The 15,836-nt window shown below is 36.7% G+C and overlaps 1 protein-coding gene across 2 annotated transcripts in view; it reads left to right on the top strand.

Moving 5' to 3' along the window:
- The window catches only part of AP3S1 (adaptor related protein complex 3 subunit sigma 1), a 33,758-nt gene that overhangs the window by 4,681 nt on the left and 13,241 nt on the right, over nucleotides 1-15,836 (top strand). For both annotated transcript variants that reach the window (XM_038170037.2, XM_038170038.2), the window contains exons 3-4: nucleotides 343-454; nucleotides 9,065-9,136. In XM_038170037.2, coding sequence (XP_038025965.1) covers nucleotides 343-454; nucleotides 9,065-9,136 — 184 coding nt within the window. The remainder of the gene's footprint in view (nucleotides 1-342; nucleotides 455-9,064; nucleotides 9,137-15,836) is intronic.

Genomic DNA, 15,836 nt, shown 5'->3' with positions numbered 1-15,836 from the left:
TTTGTGTATCTTATTCTGAGAGGCTATAGCAGATGAGAAGTACCAGTTTAAATATTTTCTCTTCTTGTTGAAATTATTAATGTCCATATAGATAACAATAACTGTGCTTGTGTGTTAAATGTAACTTGTGCTGTCCTGGTGTGTTGTTTTTTTTTTTGTTTTTTTTTTTAACTTACTTCCATTATAATTATATCACAAAATAAAAGTTGTGTCATAGTTAGATTGGGGAAAGCTCCAGCCAGTCATTAGTTACAGGGCTCCTGTTAACTGAAATAACTCTGGGGAGTTGTCCAGCATATCCTGAGATGCTAACTGAGCTTTTCTCTTTTCTTTCAATTTTAGATTAATAGGTGGATCTGATAACAAACTTATTTACCGACACTATGCTACCTTGTATTTTGTGTTCTGTGTGGATTCCTCAGAAAGTGAGCTTGGCATTTTAGACCTAATACAAGTAAGTTTGTCTCATTGGTTTTTGTTTGTTTTTAAAGTGGAATTACGATTCTAAGTACCTTAGAAATTCAATTCAATATTTATCTTTTTCTGTAATACTTGGAAATGAAGCTAACTATGAATACACTCAAAATGCAGAGAATTACTTTTGGGTCACCTGCAGTTTTCTGGACTTTCTTTGAAAAAGTTATTTCCCAATAGATTGTACAGAAAAGAACAGTTAATTTGGAGCAATCATCAGTTATTTTTAGTTGCAGCTTTGCAAGGCCTTGTTTTGTCTGCAGGTCAAAATGATGCAGTCCAACCATTTGCCAAGATGATTTTGGATGATAGAGCTTTGACACACAAAGCTGCTTGTACATGTGTGTGCATGTGTGTGTGTATTTATGACAAACGTAACAGATTAAAGCATCCAGAACCTCTTTAGATAAAAAGGTCCATGTGGTTTGGGAGCTTTTATTCATATATGCCTTGGAAGTTCTGTACAGGGGTGGGGAGAGGAAATGAGGACAGAGAGAGAGATCTGGTACAGGGTTCTTTGGGTCTCCGTAGGAAAGCATTGACAACAAAGCAGCTTAATAATGTTACTGTTTAATAAAATAGAATAAGAAGAGGAATGCAGATGCTCAGTAAATCCTATGTTCATTCAGTTGCAATGCATCTTGTGTTCATGCAGCATCAAATGGAGCCCCGGTAGATTTTCTCATAGCACATTGTGCAGACTAGATTGTGTCCATAGAGAGAAGTTCTCCCTTTTTCGGGAGCTATTTTCAGATATTATATAATTTCCTCACAAGAAAACAACTCTGTTCCTAAAGGATGTTCTCATGAGTATTTCTTGCTGCAATTTTAGATAAAGACAACACCATGCAGGTGGTGTAATTGCTGCTATCAAGCAGGTGCTGCCGGCAGGCATCTCTGCTATGATTAGCTGGCAGCATTTATCCTGTGGCCAAGATATTTGTGCAGCACAACACTGTTCTGAAAGCCACAGGGTACGTGCAGTATGGCACAGGCCTGGGGCTGCTTACGTGAAGCATTATGTGGATTGCCAACTCCTGTATGTTCAATGGTCTTTTGGTCCTTGATCAATACATTCCGCTCCTTGATCCACCTACAGTTTACCTTTCCCCAAGGTGCTGCAAGTTACAGATTACATTAATAACATATGGGCTTCTCAAGTCCAAAGTACAAAGCCCAATAGAGCAGATGTGACCTGTATGAGATCACTAACTCCTTGAATACAGTGTCTTCCACAGTGCTTCTAGCACAGCATGTACGATTTAAATTGCTAAATAGGCCTTTATCAACTCAGCAAGAAAAATCATGTCTGGTAATACAAACACTTGTATGTTAAGAGAACTCTGACTACACCAGTGATTTTCAACTTAAAATTTGCGCATGAGCAATTTCACTGATGATTGTTAGTGTAGTCAGATGTGTGAAACAAAAAATCGTTTCACACCCTGAAGTGATCTAGGTCATTACCTAAAATTGGGTCTCAGCTCAGTGATTCACTTTACGGTTAAGCATTTTAAAACTCGATTCTGTGCTAATTTATTGATGTGCTTGAACTATGTTTGTATTGTATACTTGTGTTAGGAATATTAATTCCCTTAAAAGCTTGTGTGTCGAGAAAATTGATTTTATTACGTGATCAGTGGTGTCCTGAGACGTGGGCCTGTATGTATTGACTATTGCATTGCAGAGAGCCCTGTAAGCCTTAAAAGCCTCGTGGTTCCCTGCAGACCTTTCTTGGCACTGAATAGCTTCTTATAGTTACCTACAAGTGTTCAGAACAGCTCTTAGGAGTGAAGTGCTCTTCCGGATGGTAAATCCAAATTATCTTTGCAGGTGGGTGTGTGGATAACAAGGAAGGAAACTCTTTTTCTAGATTCTAGTATCATTTTTGCTCATACAAACATTCTGCAATACCTGAATAATGCAAGTTGCTGAGGGCAGTGTATGATCGCCTTGCGTGTTTTTAGCATTTTATTCTACACAGTTGCTTAGTTGCTTGTTGCTTAAGTCTTTTAAATACTTCCAAACTGAGAAAAGAAGCGTATTAATGTTTCATGTGACTTAGAGATATTTTGCAGATAAAGTGGTTATTTATAATACGTCTTATTTAATCAGGTGGTAAGAATAGGAAAGACTTACCTACGTCAGTGTCTGACCTGCTACATTTTACCAGGCCATAATCCAGATTCAACTAGCTTTTTATTTGTAATGGTATGTTAAAAATGACACACCAGTAATGTCCAATTATTTCCAGTTACATAGTGTAAACTAATTTTACTTTGAGGTTCTGCAGCTTCCTACTACAGATATATATATATCAAATTCTCTGAATTAGGCAGTGCTTAACCTTTCCTTTAAATTGTGTTGCTTCTTGTCCCAAAAGTTCTTTGATTTCTATCTCCATATCTGTGTATTTCATATCTTTTCCATTAAGCCCCAGTGTTTATTTACATGCAGTTGTAACTACTTAAAGGAAGCAGAAATAATAAAAATGCTGTTTCTATGTATAGCAATACTTGTTTTTTTTTCCTGAAACATATGATTTTGTTTATAAATGCAGTGTCACCACAGTACATGCAGCTGCTTAGTGTTCCCCTTTCTCTAGATCAGTGTAATTCAACCATTTGATTATAGTAGAAAATATACAGAGATTAATTAAACACTTTTGATTTCCAGTATGGCTGCCAGAAAGATCTGTTTAATCCTTTTACCAATAGCAATCAGAGTTAAATCTTACCCTGCAAAAACACCCTCAGAATGTTTATTATTACATCTCAATCCCATGTACAGTGCATATTGACAGTATGTACACATACACATGCACATACTCTAGTAAATAAGCTTAGTTTTTGTGTTCAGAAATGTTGAACTTTTTGCATATGTCTTTGTTTACTGTAGTTCAGAGACAACGAGCTAAGAGTAAACCATCTGTAGTTATGAATTGTATATGTATTGAATTGTTTAAGTAAGTAGTTATATAGGAGGCCAGTTTACTATTTCATGAATATAAAGTGGTGAAATGAACCTAGACCTTTGTGTAGCACTTAAGACTTAGTCTGTTTTGTAAATTGAAAGCACCATAGTAGATTAGATTGCACATAATGGTCATCAGTTCTTTTCAGCATAACATTTTTGCTGTACATAGTAATAGTTGAGATACTTCTGTGAAGGCCGCTTAGGTCACCATTAGGTCTGAGCTGTTTCATGGGTAAGTATTCTTGGCTCTGGTTTAATGAATGCATTGTATGTATTAAAAGTCACAAGATCTACCCCAGTATTTATACTGAGTACAAATTAGAGACGTTTGAACGTAACAGTAGGAATTTGCTTGAGGTGTTAATTTTGGTCTTTCTTTTCTTTAACACGGACACTAGCAAGATTTTATTTATTAATGTATTATTATTGAATGGTAGGTCAGCATCTGTACCATGTTGTGCAGTCTTTTGGATTCAGTGTAAGTTAGGTGGTAAGTTGTAGCTCTGATAGACTCTTCTTGTTTGTCTTTAAACGTAATGTTATAGCCCATGGAAAAAAAGTACATAAAAATATAACAAGCTGTGGACTGGCATGAGTGTACAATTAGTGACATTTATGATGGGGCCTAACTATCCTAAGGGCCTAATGGTCTGTGTCAGCTATAAGCATTTTTGAGGATTATAGCCCACTGCTACATTCCCAAAGCATGTTGTCTCAATAAGTAGCTAAATCTGTGAGATCATAATCTTGCATGAAAAGTCTTATATAACCTTTATATAACTATATAAGCATGATACTGTTGTTGAGTAAGATGTATATAGATGTATATGGGAGATGTAGTGCACTTCCTTTTAAGACACAGTTTTCTCAGTTTGTAAAGATAGACAGATCATCCAGACCAGAGATTCTTTTATGCTAATGTGGTGGTTCCGCTCGAGTGGGCAGCCGAGCTCCACCACAGTCGCTCTCTCACTCCCCCTTCTCAAAGAGGAGTGAGGAGAAAATACGATGAAAAGGGCTCGAAGGTTGAGATAAGGACAAGGAGATCATGCACTAATTATTGTGACAGGCAAAACAGGCTCAGCATTGGGAGACAGTAAGATTTATTGCTTATTACTAACAAGCTGAGAAGTGAGAAACAAAGGAAAGAAACCAAAAGCACCTTCCCCCCTATCCACCCTCTTCCACCTCCTCCCCCCGAGCAGCGCAGGGGAACGGGGGAATGGGGGTTATGGTCAGTCTACAGCACTTCTTCTCTGCCGCTCCTTCTCGGTCACTCTCGTCCCCTGTGCTATGGGGTCCCACCCACAGGATGCAGTCCTTGATGAACTGATCCAGCGTGGGCTTCCCACAGGCAGCAGCTCTTCCAGAGCTGCTCCAGATATGGGTCCGTACCACGGGCTCCATCCCTCAGGAGAAAACTGCTCCAACCTGGCTCCCCCACGGGCAGCAGCTCCTGCCAGGTCACCTGCTCCTGCGTGGGCTCCTCTCCACGGGCTACAGGTCTGGTGTGGAATCTGCTCTGGCAGGGGTCTTCCACAGGCAGCAGCCTCCGTCGGTGCAGGGCCACCTGCTCCACCGTGGTCTCCTCCACAGGCTGCAGCGTGCAACCCTGCTCCACCGTGGTACTCCATGGGCTGCAGGGGGACATCCTGCTTCACCATGGTCCTCACCACAGGCCGCCAGGGGACTTTTTTACATAAAACCCTTATTCCCTTAATGGTAATGCATTAAGTTCATTGGTAGGTCCGATTGAAAGCCAATGCACTTTTGTTTTAACTAATAGCAAGACTTCAGCAGTCTTTCTGTTACGCTGTAATCTTGGTGTTCTCTGTAGAAGCTGTGAGTAAGAGTACTTAATTTATTGAAAGAAGGATGGGATGTCAGTGCCAGTGTGGGTAGTGCGGTGGCTTCAGATGCTTGCAGTGATATATGAGTGATGACTTACTACCACCTTCAAAGCAGAAAAGAAACCAGCTTTGTTTATAGAGGACTGGCTATATTGTGAGACTGTTATGTTCCAAAGTAGTTGGGAGTCTCAAGTAGCATTTGAACAGGAAAAAGCAGTGAAGAGGAGGACCCTTTATGGGCAGATGGAATTAATTGTGTATTAAAGTTTGTCACTGCTGTTTAGCTTAGAAGTAGGAATGGGATCTTCTTGATGTGAGTAATGCTTGCTGGTTTTGTTGCATTTCTGTACATACCGTTTTTTGTTGGTATTTTACTTTATCTCGCCTCAGATAGATGAATTTAACTGATTACGTATTCTGCTTTTTCTACCATCTTTCTTATCTTCCCAATATTGAACTGTATTTTTCTCTTTTGTCTTATTATTTGCCTGTTTAGGAAATAAGGTTTTCTTGGTAAAGGTGGTGGTCTATGTTTTGACGTATTCATGATTATGGGGGGCTCCTGGATTCTGTTCTGTAAATATAAGCAGCAAATTGATACTATGATTCATATGCTTTACTCTTGAGTTAAGTACCTGGCTTAATGGAAGCGTACTTACTACAAAAGAGTTTTTTTTCTATTTACTTTCATGGAGGTACGCATGCTTTTTTTTCTTTGAATCGTAAAAAGCTGTAATTTCAAAATTGAAGCACAAGGGGGAGCTAGACAGTCACTGTGAATTCATTCTTAAATCCTTAATTTCCTGCTCTGTATTTGACTCATTCATTTGTTTCTTTTCCCTTTACTTTTCCAATAACATCACAATGTAAATTTGATTTTTTTTGTGTTGTTTTGCCTTTTTTATTACCTGAAACAATTGGTGTATATTCTCTTCTGTTTATTTTGATCTGCAAGTATGCAGTATCTGAGATACTTACTGAACATAAATTCTGGCACTGCTTGTTATTGTGTGCAGTGTATTGAACTCTCAATTAAAATTGCAGTGAAAGCAAAGTGGCTCTAATTTTATCTAACCGTCAATTGTTTGAAGACGTCTTAAAACAGATGAGAAATGTTAATGTAAAAAATTATATAGTTTGCCTTGTAGATCAGTGCTTTTATAGACAAATAGTTTGTGATGGTTCTATACCTTGTCAGTGCTGGCATTACTCTGAATGAACATTTCATCATGAATGGAAAATTGAAGAAGCTTCTAGGGCTTTCATCAAATGTCTTTAGTTGGTGAAAATACTATCCAAAGAATACTCAGTTCAAGCTGATTTCTTTATAGAAAAACAAATGTTTATTGTATCCCTGTGTTGTGGGCAGAGATTTATGAGTTCCTGCGCTGTGTACTGTTGTCACTGTGCAATGGGTAGAGGTGTGAAAGCAACTACTGTAGATATGAATCAAGAGGGTTCTTTTATGGGAGAAGCCCCACTTACTGGAAGAAAAATAAAACTTATGTGTTTCTGATGTGTGGGCATACATACTGCTATTAAACAAACATATCTTCGGGGTCTTCTGAGCTTTTTTTAATGTGGAACATCGTTTCGCAAGCTACTAGATGGATGTCCAGGTCAGGATATATAAATTTATGTGTAAACTTTGTGATGTATATGAGGAATATTTTCTTTCAAAAATGGTCTCAAACTGTGAACTCTTTATAACTAAAACCTTTAGGTAAAGGTTACATTTACACGCTGTTTTCATTCTTCTTGCAGCTGATCTCAAACAGCACTGTCCTTGTATCCACATTCTTCTAAGGTACAAGGAAAGTAAGAGAATATCTGTGGTTATTTGTTTTGCTGCACATAGTTATGAGCTGTGTAGTTTGTTCTGCTTAATATATATATATTTTATTTGCTTGCCTCCTTTGTTTATAGAAGACTTTTATTATCACAACAAATTAACACCTACTTGAAGAAAAAAATCTGCTTTGCTTAGTTTCAATAAAATTTAACACACGTGTTCATTTAGGTAGTTAACTTGTTAATGATCCTCATTGTCTTGAGTCTGCCTGTGAAAATGCTCAGTGTTCCTGGTTTACATTATTCACTGGTATTTTAGTATGTAAGAATAATCCTTGTTTTAAATGCATGGAACATCAGTTAGATGTAGTTGGACTTAAAAATGGAAATTAACAATAAGTTACTAGCAACAGCAGTATGCGGTACTCTTTTATAGTGTAAGCAGGTTCTGAAACTGAGGGATTGGAAATAGCAATAATGTGAGTTGTTATGCAAGGTAGGCAACTGGAAATGACTGACATCAAATGGACATAAATATGTATATGTAAAGGCAGGCCTTTCATTCCTTTTTTTTTTTTCGTCAGTAGAAGATGTCAGCAGAAATTTCAAATTCTTTGGGCCTAGGCATTTTGAAATCTGGTTTCTCTTGAAGACTCAGGTGGAATTAATAAACCACATTGAAAAGACAGAGAATCAGAAACAGGTGCTTAACTTCTTCCATATTCCTGCATTTGGGTGTGAGTTTAGAATTGCGAAAAATAATTTATGTGCAGTGACAAGTTAAGAAATAGTATTAAATGCATATTGTGACAGAACAGCACTGAAATATAGAAAAATGAATTTAAATTTTCCACAGGTTGCAGTTTCTGTACTAGTCATTAATGGATGATCTGTAAATGCTTACAGAAGTTCTTTCTAATTTTGAAAATCCTAAATTCTCAAACCCAAGCATATGTTTCACCTGGAGATCTTGCCGTATCTCATGTGAAGTCAAACAGGAGTTACCCCTTGCATAAAGGAAATTCTGCTTATATCTCTGTAAGACCATAGTCTATCAGCATACCACAAGCAGATGGTGGTTGACACTCAGGAGCTACAGGAGTACAAGTGTAGTCATTTTTTCATTATGCCATCTAAATGGGGGCTAGAATGATCTTAGAGGCCTGGAACTGGCTAGCGTGCCTGCCAAGGGTTCTGTTCGGAGGTACCAGAGCAGGGTAACCTACAACCCATAGCTGGCAGAGAGCATCCGTGGCTGGACTTGAACAGCTGCTTTGATTTTTGTGTCCTGTGTACCTATGTTCTAGATTCAAGGAGGGGTTTTCAGTCTGGGTAGAAACTGCTGGACCTTTCCGAGTTTAGGTGGTGGTATGCCTGAAAGTATCAACGGGTGTGACACTAAGGCTGATACCTTTTACCTTGGTCCTTCCTGAATTCAGCATGTCTGAACCATGTGATAGTTGCTATGTTGCTCCCTGAACTGTTCCCAGAAGCCATAATGCTGACATCTTGCATTGGATCTGTGTCTCTGTGTAGGAGAGTTGATTGTAGACTGGTAAGTGGGAGATGCCTGCAATGTAGTAATCAGTAAACATAACAATAATGGTAAAAAACAGTAGATTTTTGCTTAATAATTACATTCTAAGGAAATGGGAATGAAAGCTTGAAATGACAGCTCAGAAAATTGTAGCGTAGGTGGTGTCACTGTTTTTTCAAGATTCAACTATTTTCACAACTGTTTTTGATTTTTAGCAGTTATGACATAAAATGACTTGTGCATACAGTTTTTCCTCTACAAATAACATTCTATTAACATAATAATGATAACCACCTAATTTATGTGGATGCTTTTAATGTCTTAAAATCTGCCCATTGTTTATTTTCTGTATTTGCTTTTGTTGAACCTCAGACATAATGGGTCTATTGAGTTTATGTTAAAGCTTGACCTTTGTTTTTGTTTTGCCTCTCTGCAGGTATTTGTGGAAACATTAGACAAATGTTTTGAAAATGTCTGTGAACTGGATTTAATTTTCCATGTGGACAAGGTACTGTGATGAGCTCCTGTACTATTTCTTGCAAAGTGAAATGTTTGGTTCAGCTGATACTTGGTATTAAAAACTGCAGTGATTTGACTTGTGTTGTCAGTGAAATCTAGACAGATTCTAGCAAGAAGGTATTATTTTTTAAAACTTGAAAGCTATGGGGGAATCCACCTTTCTAAGAAAAAAAAAAGTATTTGGGAGTTTTGTGTGGTGTTATTGCACATGTAAAATTGGAGACAGCTCAATATTGCTTTTACTTATCAGAGTAGGAGAAATTTTAAATAAATAATTTGTTCTATTTTGTTGATGTGTAGGTGTTACATTACTGAGAATTGGAAGTGTTGCAGTTTTCCTGTTAGGTCTGGCAGTTGCCTTTCAAATACGATGTTTATGTAACTTAAATGCTGTGTGGATCTTTCCTAAATCTCAGACACTATGTTTTTCTTCATGAATTTAAAAACAGCCTTCTTTGAATATTCCCAGCTATCAAGTACTTCATTTACTAATTTGGTTTTGAGAAAACCTACTATCATAGTACTTTTTATTTAAGAAGACATTGCCACTTCTTGGTATAAGTAATACCTAAATTACTGAGAAATTAATATATAGAGATCATATGTATTCCTTCGGTTGCCTTTTCTGCCTGTGATTACTTCCTGTGCAACTGCCTTCCCAATTTGTGAACATCTTTTTGCATCAGCAGGAAAGGACATAAAAATGAGATGAATACTACTAGAAGTCATTTTCAAATAGCAACAAATATCTGAAATAACCCCTTCAACTGACTAAATTTATTTCAAAATCAGGAAATTCTTTATGGAAGAAACAATTGTACCTTGACCAGACACTGAAATGCAAATGACCTTGAATAAGTGTTTGAACTGATAACGTATTTATGACAAGTCATTAGGATTTCCAGCCTGCCTGGAACACCTTGGCTGTTTGCAAAATGACAGGCTAAAGTTCAAAAACACTTCTAAAATGAGTGGCTTATATATTAGCTTCTGAGCTTAAAGAACCCAGATCTTGCAATACTTTTGTGGCAAGGAGTTTGATCTTTAGCTTAAGCTGCAAAATAGCTGCTGTGTAGTCCAAGCTTTAGCTCTGTAGCATGTTTCGTTCAGCAACATTCCTTAATGTTGCCTTTTACATTCTAATGGAAAACATCTCTCAAAGAAAAGTTAGAAAATTTTACGTGCTCCACCATTTTAAATTCCTGAAACTATTTCACTTTGTATTGTGCAAGTTACAAGCTGCATAAGTTAGTAATGATGAGATTGTATTTTCTTGGTGAAAAATAATTGTCAAAGGGAAGCTAAAAGTGAAGTATTTAATTTGATTTAGTAAAAATAGAAGAAAATGCATGAGAATCCCTTTAAGTGTTAAGGCTAGAATTTTAAACAGTGAGGAAAATGTGAACCCTCTATACCTAAGTAGGTAATTTAATAAGAGTAATCCATCTCAAAAATAAAAGATCAGTGGAACCTTGAGTTCAAAAGTTTTTGAAAATGGCATTTACCAGCACAGTGATTTTTAACTTGAGCATAAGTCTGTAAGATAATACAATACAGAAAGTTGAACTGCAGGTAATGCAAGGCTATCGCCAACAATACAGTAACAGTAGTTGTACAGTTCTGTCTAATCTGATGTCACTTCCATTCTTTTTTTCCTTTTTAGTTAATACTAAAAATGTTGGTCTTGCTACTGCTTATGTCTGGGCAAATTTTTGCTAGTACTCTTTTATTTGTACAATTTATTTAAGAGAAGGGAAGTAAGTGGATTACATTGTTTGCATAGTATTTATTACTTGTTATAACCATAATTTCCTTCTATTTCAGATTTACAACTAAAAACATTGCATTCTGTTATTTAGAAAAGCATCTCTTTAAAATGGAGCAAGGAAAAAAAATCATTAATCACTGTGTCAATCCATGGTTTATAAATGGTTTTAAATACTGCGTGTTAGAACTGTATATTGCATACTAAGAGCGGGAATACAATTACAGAGAAACCTAGGAAGCATAATTAAAACTATGGAACTTTTTGCATTGGAGAAGAGATTAAATATTCAAGATACTGGAAGCAGAGAACAAAAAACCATTAACAATAATAAAGTGTTGAAAGGCCTGAAGAAGATGAGAACTTGTCATTGACAAAAAAAAAAAAAAAAAGAACAATGGCATATCAGATAAAATTTGCAGGAAATAAGTTTGAAACAAAGAAAATAATGTATTTTTCATGATTTATAATTAAATTATGGAACTCCCATAAAATTGTCCCATTTTATTGGATTTACCAATAATACTATAAATAGGTTCAAAAATGATATATATTAACAAAAGAAAAATCTGACAAGGGCTGTAAAATAATTCAGCAACAAACAACAAATAATTTCTGTTTCAGGAATCCTTACATAGGATACTTTGAAGGAGAGATAATATATCAGGATAAAGAGTACTTTTCAGATTTCTTGCTTAATTTTTTTTTAAGTGTCAACTGATGAGTTTTTAGAGCTAGATAAAGTGCTGGATGTATTTTGCATCTGATTAATGTTTTTAAAGCATCCATGAGCATAAGTAGTAATTTTCGCTTTCCAACATGCAAATTGTTTTAAAAAATGTGAAAGTTAAATGTTATGATGAACATATTCTGTAATGTGAAACACCAAATATGAAATACTGAATCATCTGTTCATCAATAATTCATGGTGCTTTAATCTGAACTGTGTATTTAATACTTTTTGAGATCATAATGATAATAGAGCAATCCTATAAAGCACCAAAAGCTAGAATAAAGAAATAGTTTCTTTATGACTGTAAAGATTGAGGAGGTGTTTTCTTAATGTTTTGATGCATTGTAGAATACTGAGGTTTTGTCTGTATATTAATCTGTTTTAGAAAAGAAATGATATGCCTGTTTTTCTGCCTGTCTTTAATGCTCATTGTATATTCAGATTTACAAACATTACAGTTTCAATTATGAGCTTTTGTGTGTGTGTGTGAAGCTGTTGTATTCATTCTTTTTCACTGCATCCATCATAAGAAATATAAGGGCAATATTTACCAAAGGCTGGATATTAACAACTGTCCCTGCCCTATGCAGGTATACTGGTGTTCCACACAGTTATAGCATCAGTGCGATAACGGGTTAGAATCCTGAAGTTTGCCTTCTCTACCCTTTTCCATCTGCATGTAGTGCTACCTTTTCAATTATTTCTTTATCTGTACCTTGCTTCCATGTTGTGGACTTCTTTCAAAACTTGTATAAAGGGTGATTGTCCAGGGAATGCTTTAATGGGAGGCATTCGCCTAACCTTTGAAGAGAAGTTCTTTCTCTGTGTCATGCAGCAGTTGCCATGGTTTGTTGTTGCAATTGGGCTGCATCTTTTTGTAAGTGGACTGTGTGTTCAAGAAGCATTTTTTTTTCTTTACAAATTAGAAAAAAGGCTCAGCTTCTTCATTCTTAGAATTATATAATAATAATAATAATTTGCTGAATTGACTTCAACTTACATGTAACAATGTCTTTCTTGCACTGGCTATTCCCTGAATTAGACACAGTATTCTAAATGTAGCCTAATGCATTGCTTATTTACCATGTTAGCACTCCAGAAGAAAAAAAAAATCTTTATTATTACTGACAGGACTGCAATTACTTACCTTTGTATTTTAGGAGGCAAAAATAGTCACCAAAACTGGCATGATTGAATTAGACTTATTTTTTTAAATCTACTTGTAATCTACTGCAAAGAAACCAGACCATTTGTAAAAGCAAGATCAGATACTCACTGTCTTTGGTCGTTTTGGAGATTTGATATGAAATTCAATCTTTTATTTCAGAGTTTGACGTCTCAGGATGTCATATCAGTAAGCTGTTTGAAGCAAATTGTCTGAGAAGAGATATTTTTGTAGTAATATTATGACTCACTTTTTTTTGAAACAGTAATGAAAAATCTGAAAAGACTTAAGACCCGCTCGTTTGTGTTCTTGTTCTGTTCTGCTAGATTTCCATTGCTTCTGTGAAGTTCTCTGCTGACTAGCAAAATAAGAGGTGTCCTTTCTTCCCTCTTCTGTCAGAAATATACATGAGTTACTCCCATGATTTAGAAGAAGGGCCAAGTTCTAGAACTTACCAAAGATTTCAGGAATATTAAGAGGGAATTAAATTTCATTTCCTCACCAGGATGTAGGCTGGAATTTAGTTTCTCATGTACTTAACAATGCAGTTTCAGGTGCCTGCGACATTAAAATGTATTCTTCAATGATGAAAATACTGTTTTGCTTCCACCCTCCTTGGCTTTAAAGCGAATAGTGTCTGAATTTTAAGGATATGCATTTGGGCTAAAGTTACAGTGGAATTTCTTTCTTGACATCACCAGCTCTGCCGAAGAGAGCAAAATGTATGGTATTCCTCTAAAGTCAAAAGGTAGGGACTGTATTTGCTGTTTTAGAGCCAAGTATATTTTAAAAAAAGAAAATACAATTCAGGTCTATAATATGCAATAGTAAGTGATGGTATTTACACTGTTATGCTGTATTTCTGTTGAGAGAAGGAAAAGAACAATTTAATATACGGTTAATGCTGGGCTTATGTAAGACTAACCTGAAAACTTCTCCCTGACTTGTGTAGGGAGACATGAATTATGTAGTAGTCCTACCATAAGTCTGTACAATGCACATTCAGAAACTAGGAAAAAAAACAACACTATTTACATAATATGTGAAAAATACTTGCTTAGTAAGTGGTTGATGAAATATAACTACATTCATAGAACCATAGAATGGTTTGAGTTGGAAGGGACATTAAAGATCATCTAACTCCAACCCCCAGGCCTTATCTTGGTCTCATTGGCAAACTTGCTGAGGGTGCACTAGATCCCACTGTCCCTGTCACTGAAAGACGTTAAACAGTACCAGTCCCACCACTCACTACTGATCTCCACTTGGACATAGAGCCGTTGACTGCAGCTCTTTAGATGCAACCATCCAGCCAATTCCTTATCCATTCAGTGGTCCAGCTATCAAATCCATGTCTTTCCAATTTCAAGATAAGGATGTCTTGGAGGATGTTGTGGGGGACAGCGCCAAACTGACAGACTTAGAACTCTGATTCTGTATCATCTTTTGCTAGACCACTTTAAAGTGGGCAGGCTTTATGACCACCACCAGTGGCACAGATACAGCGTTTTTTAAACGTAGTCTGCGTTACTTATTGTTAACATGTTAAGGAAAAAAAAAGCTATATCTGTATCAATTTTAATATTATGTATTTATCATGGTTTCCATATTAATATCTGATATTTTGTTTTTCATACTAACAATATCTTAAGTCAATATTTTACATCATCAACCTGTATTATCAAGCCTTCTCTATGAGTAAAATTGAGAACTGACTGAAAGAGCAGTTTCTTTTTCTGTTGATTCTGTTGAATGAGTTGTATCTTTCATGAGTTGTCTATGAAATCATTCTCTGCAAATTTGTAGCCACATGCAACTACACATAAGTGTTTAGTATTGCAGGTAGCCCATGCAATGTGTATGCTAACTCTTGTTTGTTTTGGGCCGTAAACTTTCTTTATACAATAAGTAAAAATGAGTCTTCAATAAAAGGAAGTAAATATTGACGGCATTTTTCAATGCATTTGGATCATCAGTGAAGAATGTATTAATGCTAGATTACCATGTTTGTATCTTTTATGATTGTGATGCTAGAAAATCTTTAAATTCATGTCATTGCAAACCAGGAGAACTGATTGCTTAGCATCACTTTCATATTATGCTTACCATTTTGGTATTTTGTGAGGAATACATACATACTGGGAGTGAAGCGAGTGGTTTATTAAGGATCTTAAAGGAATATTAAGGAATATTCCAACAAATACTTGATTCTTAAATCTTTACTCAGCAGCAATAGACAGAAGAGAGCTGCTTTCTTCTGAAATATACTTATGAGGTATGGCACAAAAGCAGGAAGTGTGGTGGTTTTTAATATATTACCCTCAACTCATCTTTACATCTTTGATTTAGAAATTTACCTTTAATTCACGGGAAAACTTCATGCATATCCAAAATAATAGCATAGTTATGCTTTGAAGTATCAGGTACAATGCGTTTATCTCAGAAAAGTGGTCATATGTTCCATGTCTTCAGAAACACAGAATTACAGAATCATAGAATATCCTGAGCTTGAAGGGAGCCACAAGGATCATTGAGGCCAATTCCTGACTCTATATAGCCCCACCCAAAAATCAGACCATGTGTCTGAGAGCATTGTCCAAATGCTTCTTAAACTCTGACAGACTTAGTGCTGCTCCCTGGGGAGCCTGCACCAGTGCCCGACCCCCACTGGGTGCAGACCCTTTCCCTAACCCCCAGCCTGACCCTCCCCTGTCCCAGCTCCATGCCGTTCCCTCGGGTCCTGTAGCTGTCCCCAGAGAACAGAGCTCAGCGCCTGCCCCTCCTCTCCCCTCGTGAGGGAGCTGCAGGCCATGATGAGACCTCTCCTCAGCCTGCTCTGCTGGGGGATGAACAAACCAAGGGATCTCAGTCACACCTCATACGTCTTCCCCTCCACACCCTTCATCATCTTTGTAGCCCTCCTTTGGATGTTCTCTCACAGCTTTTTGTTCTTTTAAACTGTGGTGCCCTAAACCTCACACAGTACTTGAGGTGAGACTGCACCAGTACAGAGCAGAGCAGGACAA

This window comes from Anas platyrhynchos, chromosome Z, assembly GCF_047663525.1.
Source record: "Anas platyrhynchos isolate ZD024472 breed Pekin duck chromosome Z, IASCAAS_PekinDuck_T2T, whole genome shotgun sequence".
NCBI classification, from domain to species: Eukaryota; Metazoa; Chordata; class Aves; order Anseriformes; family Anatidae; genus Anas; species Anas platyrhynchos.
This window is presented reverse-complemented; position numbering and strand designations above follow the sequence as displayed.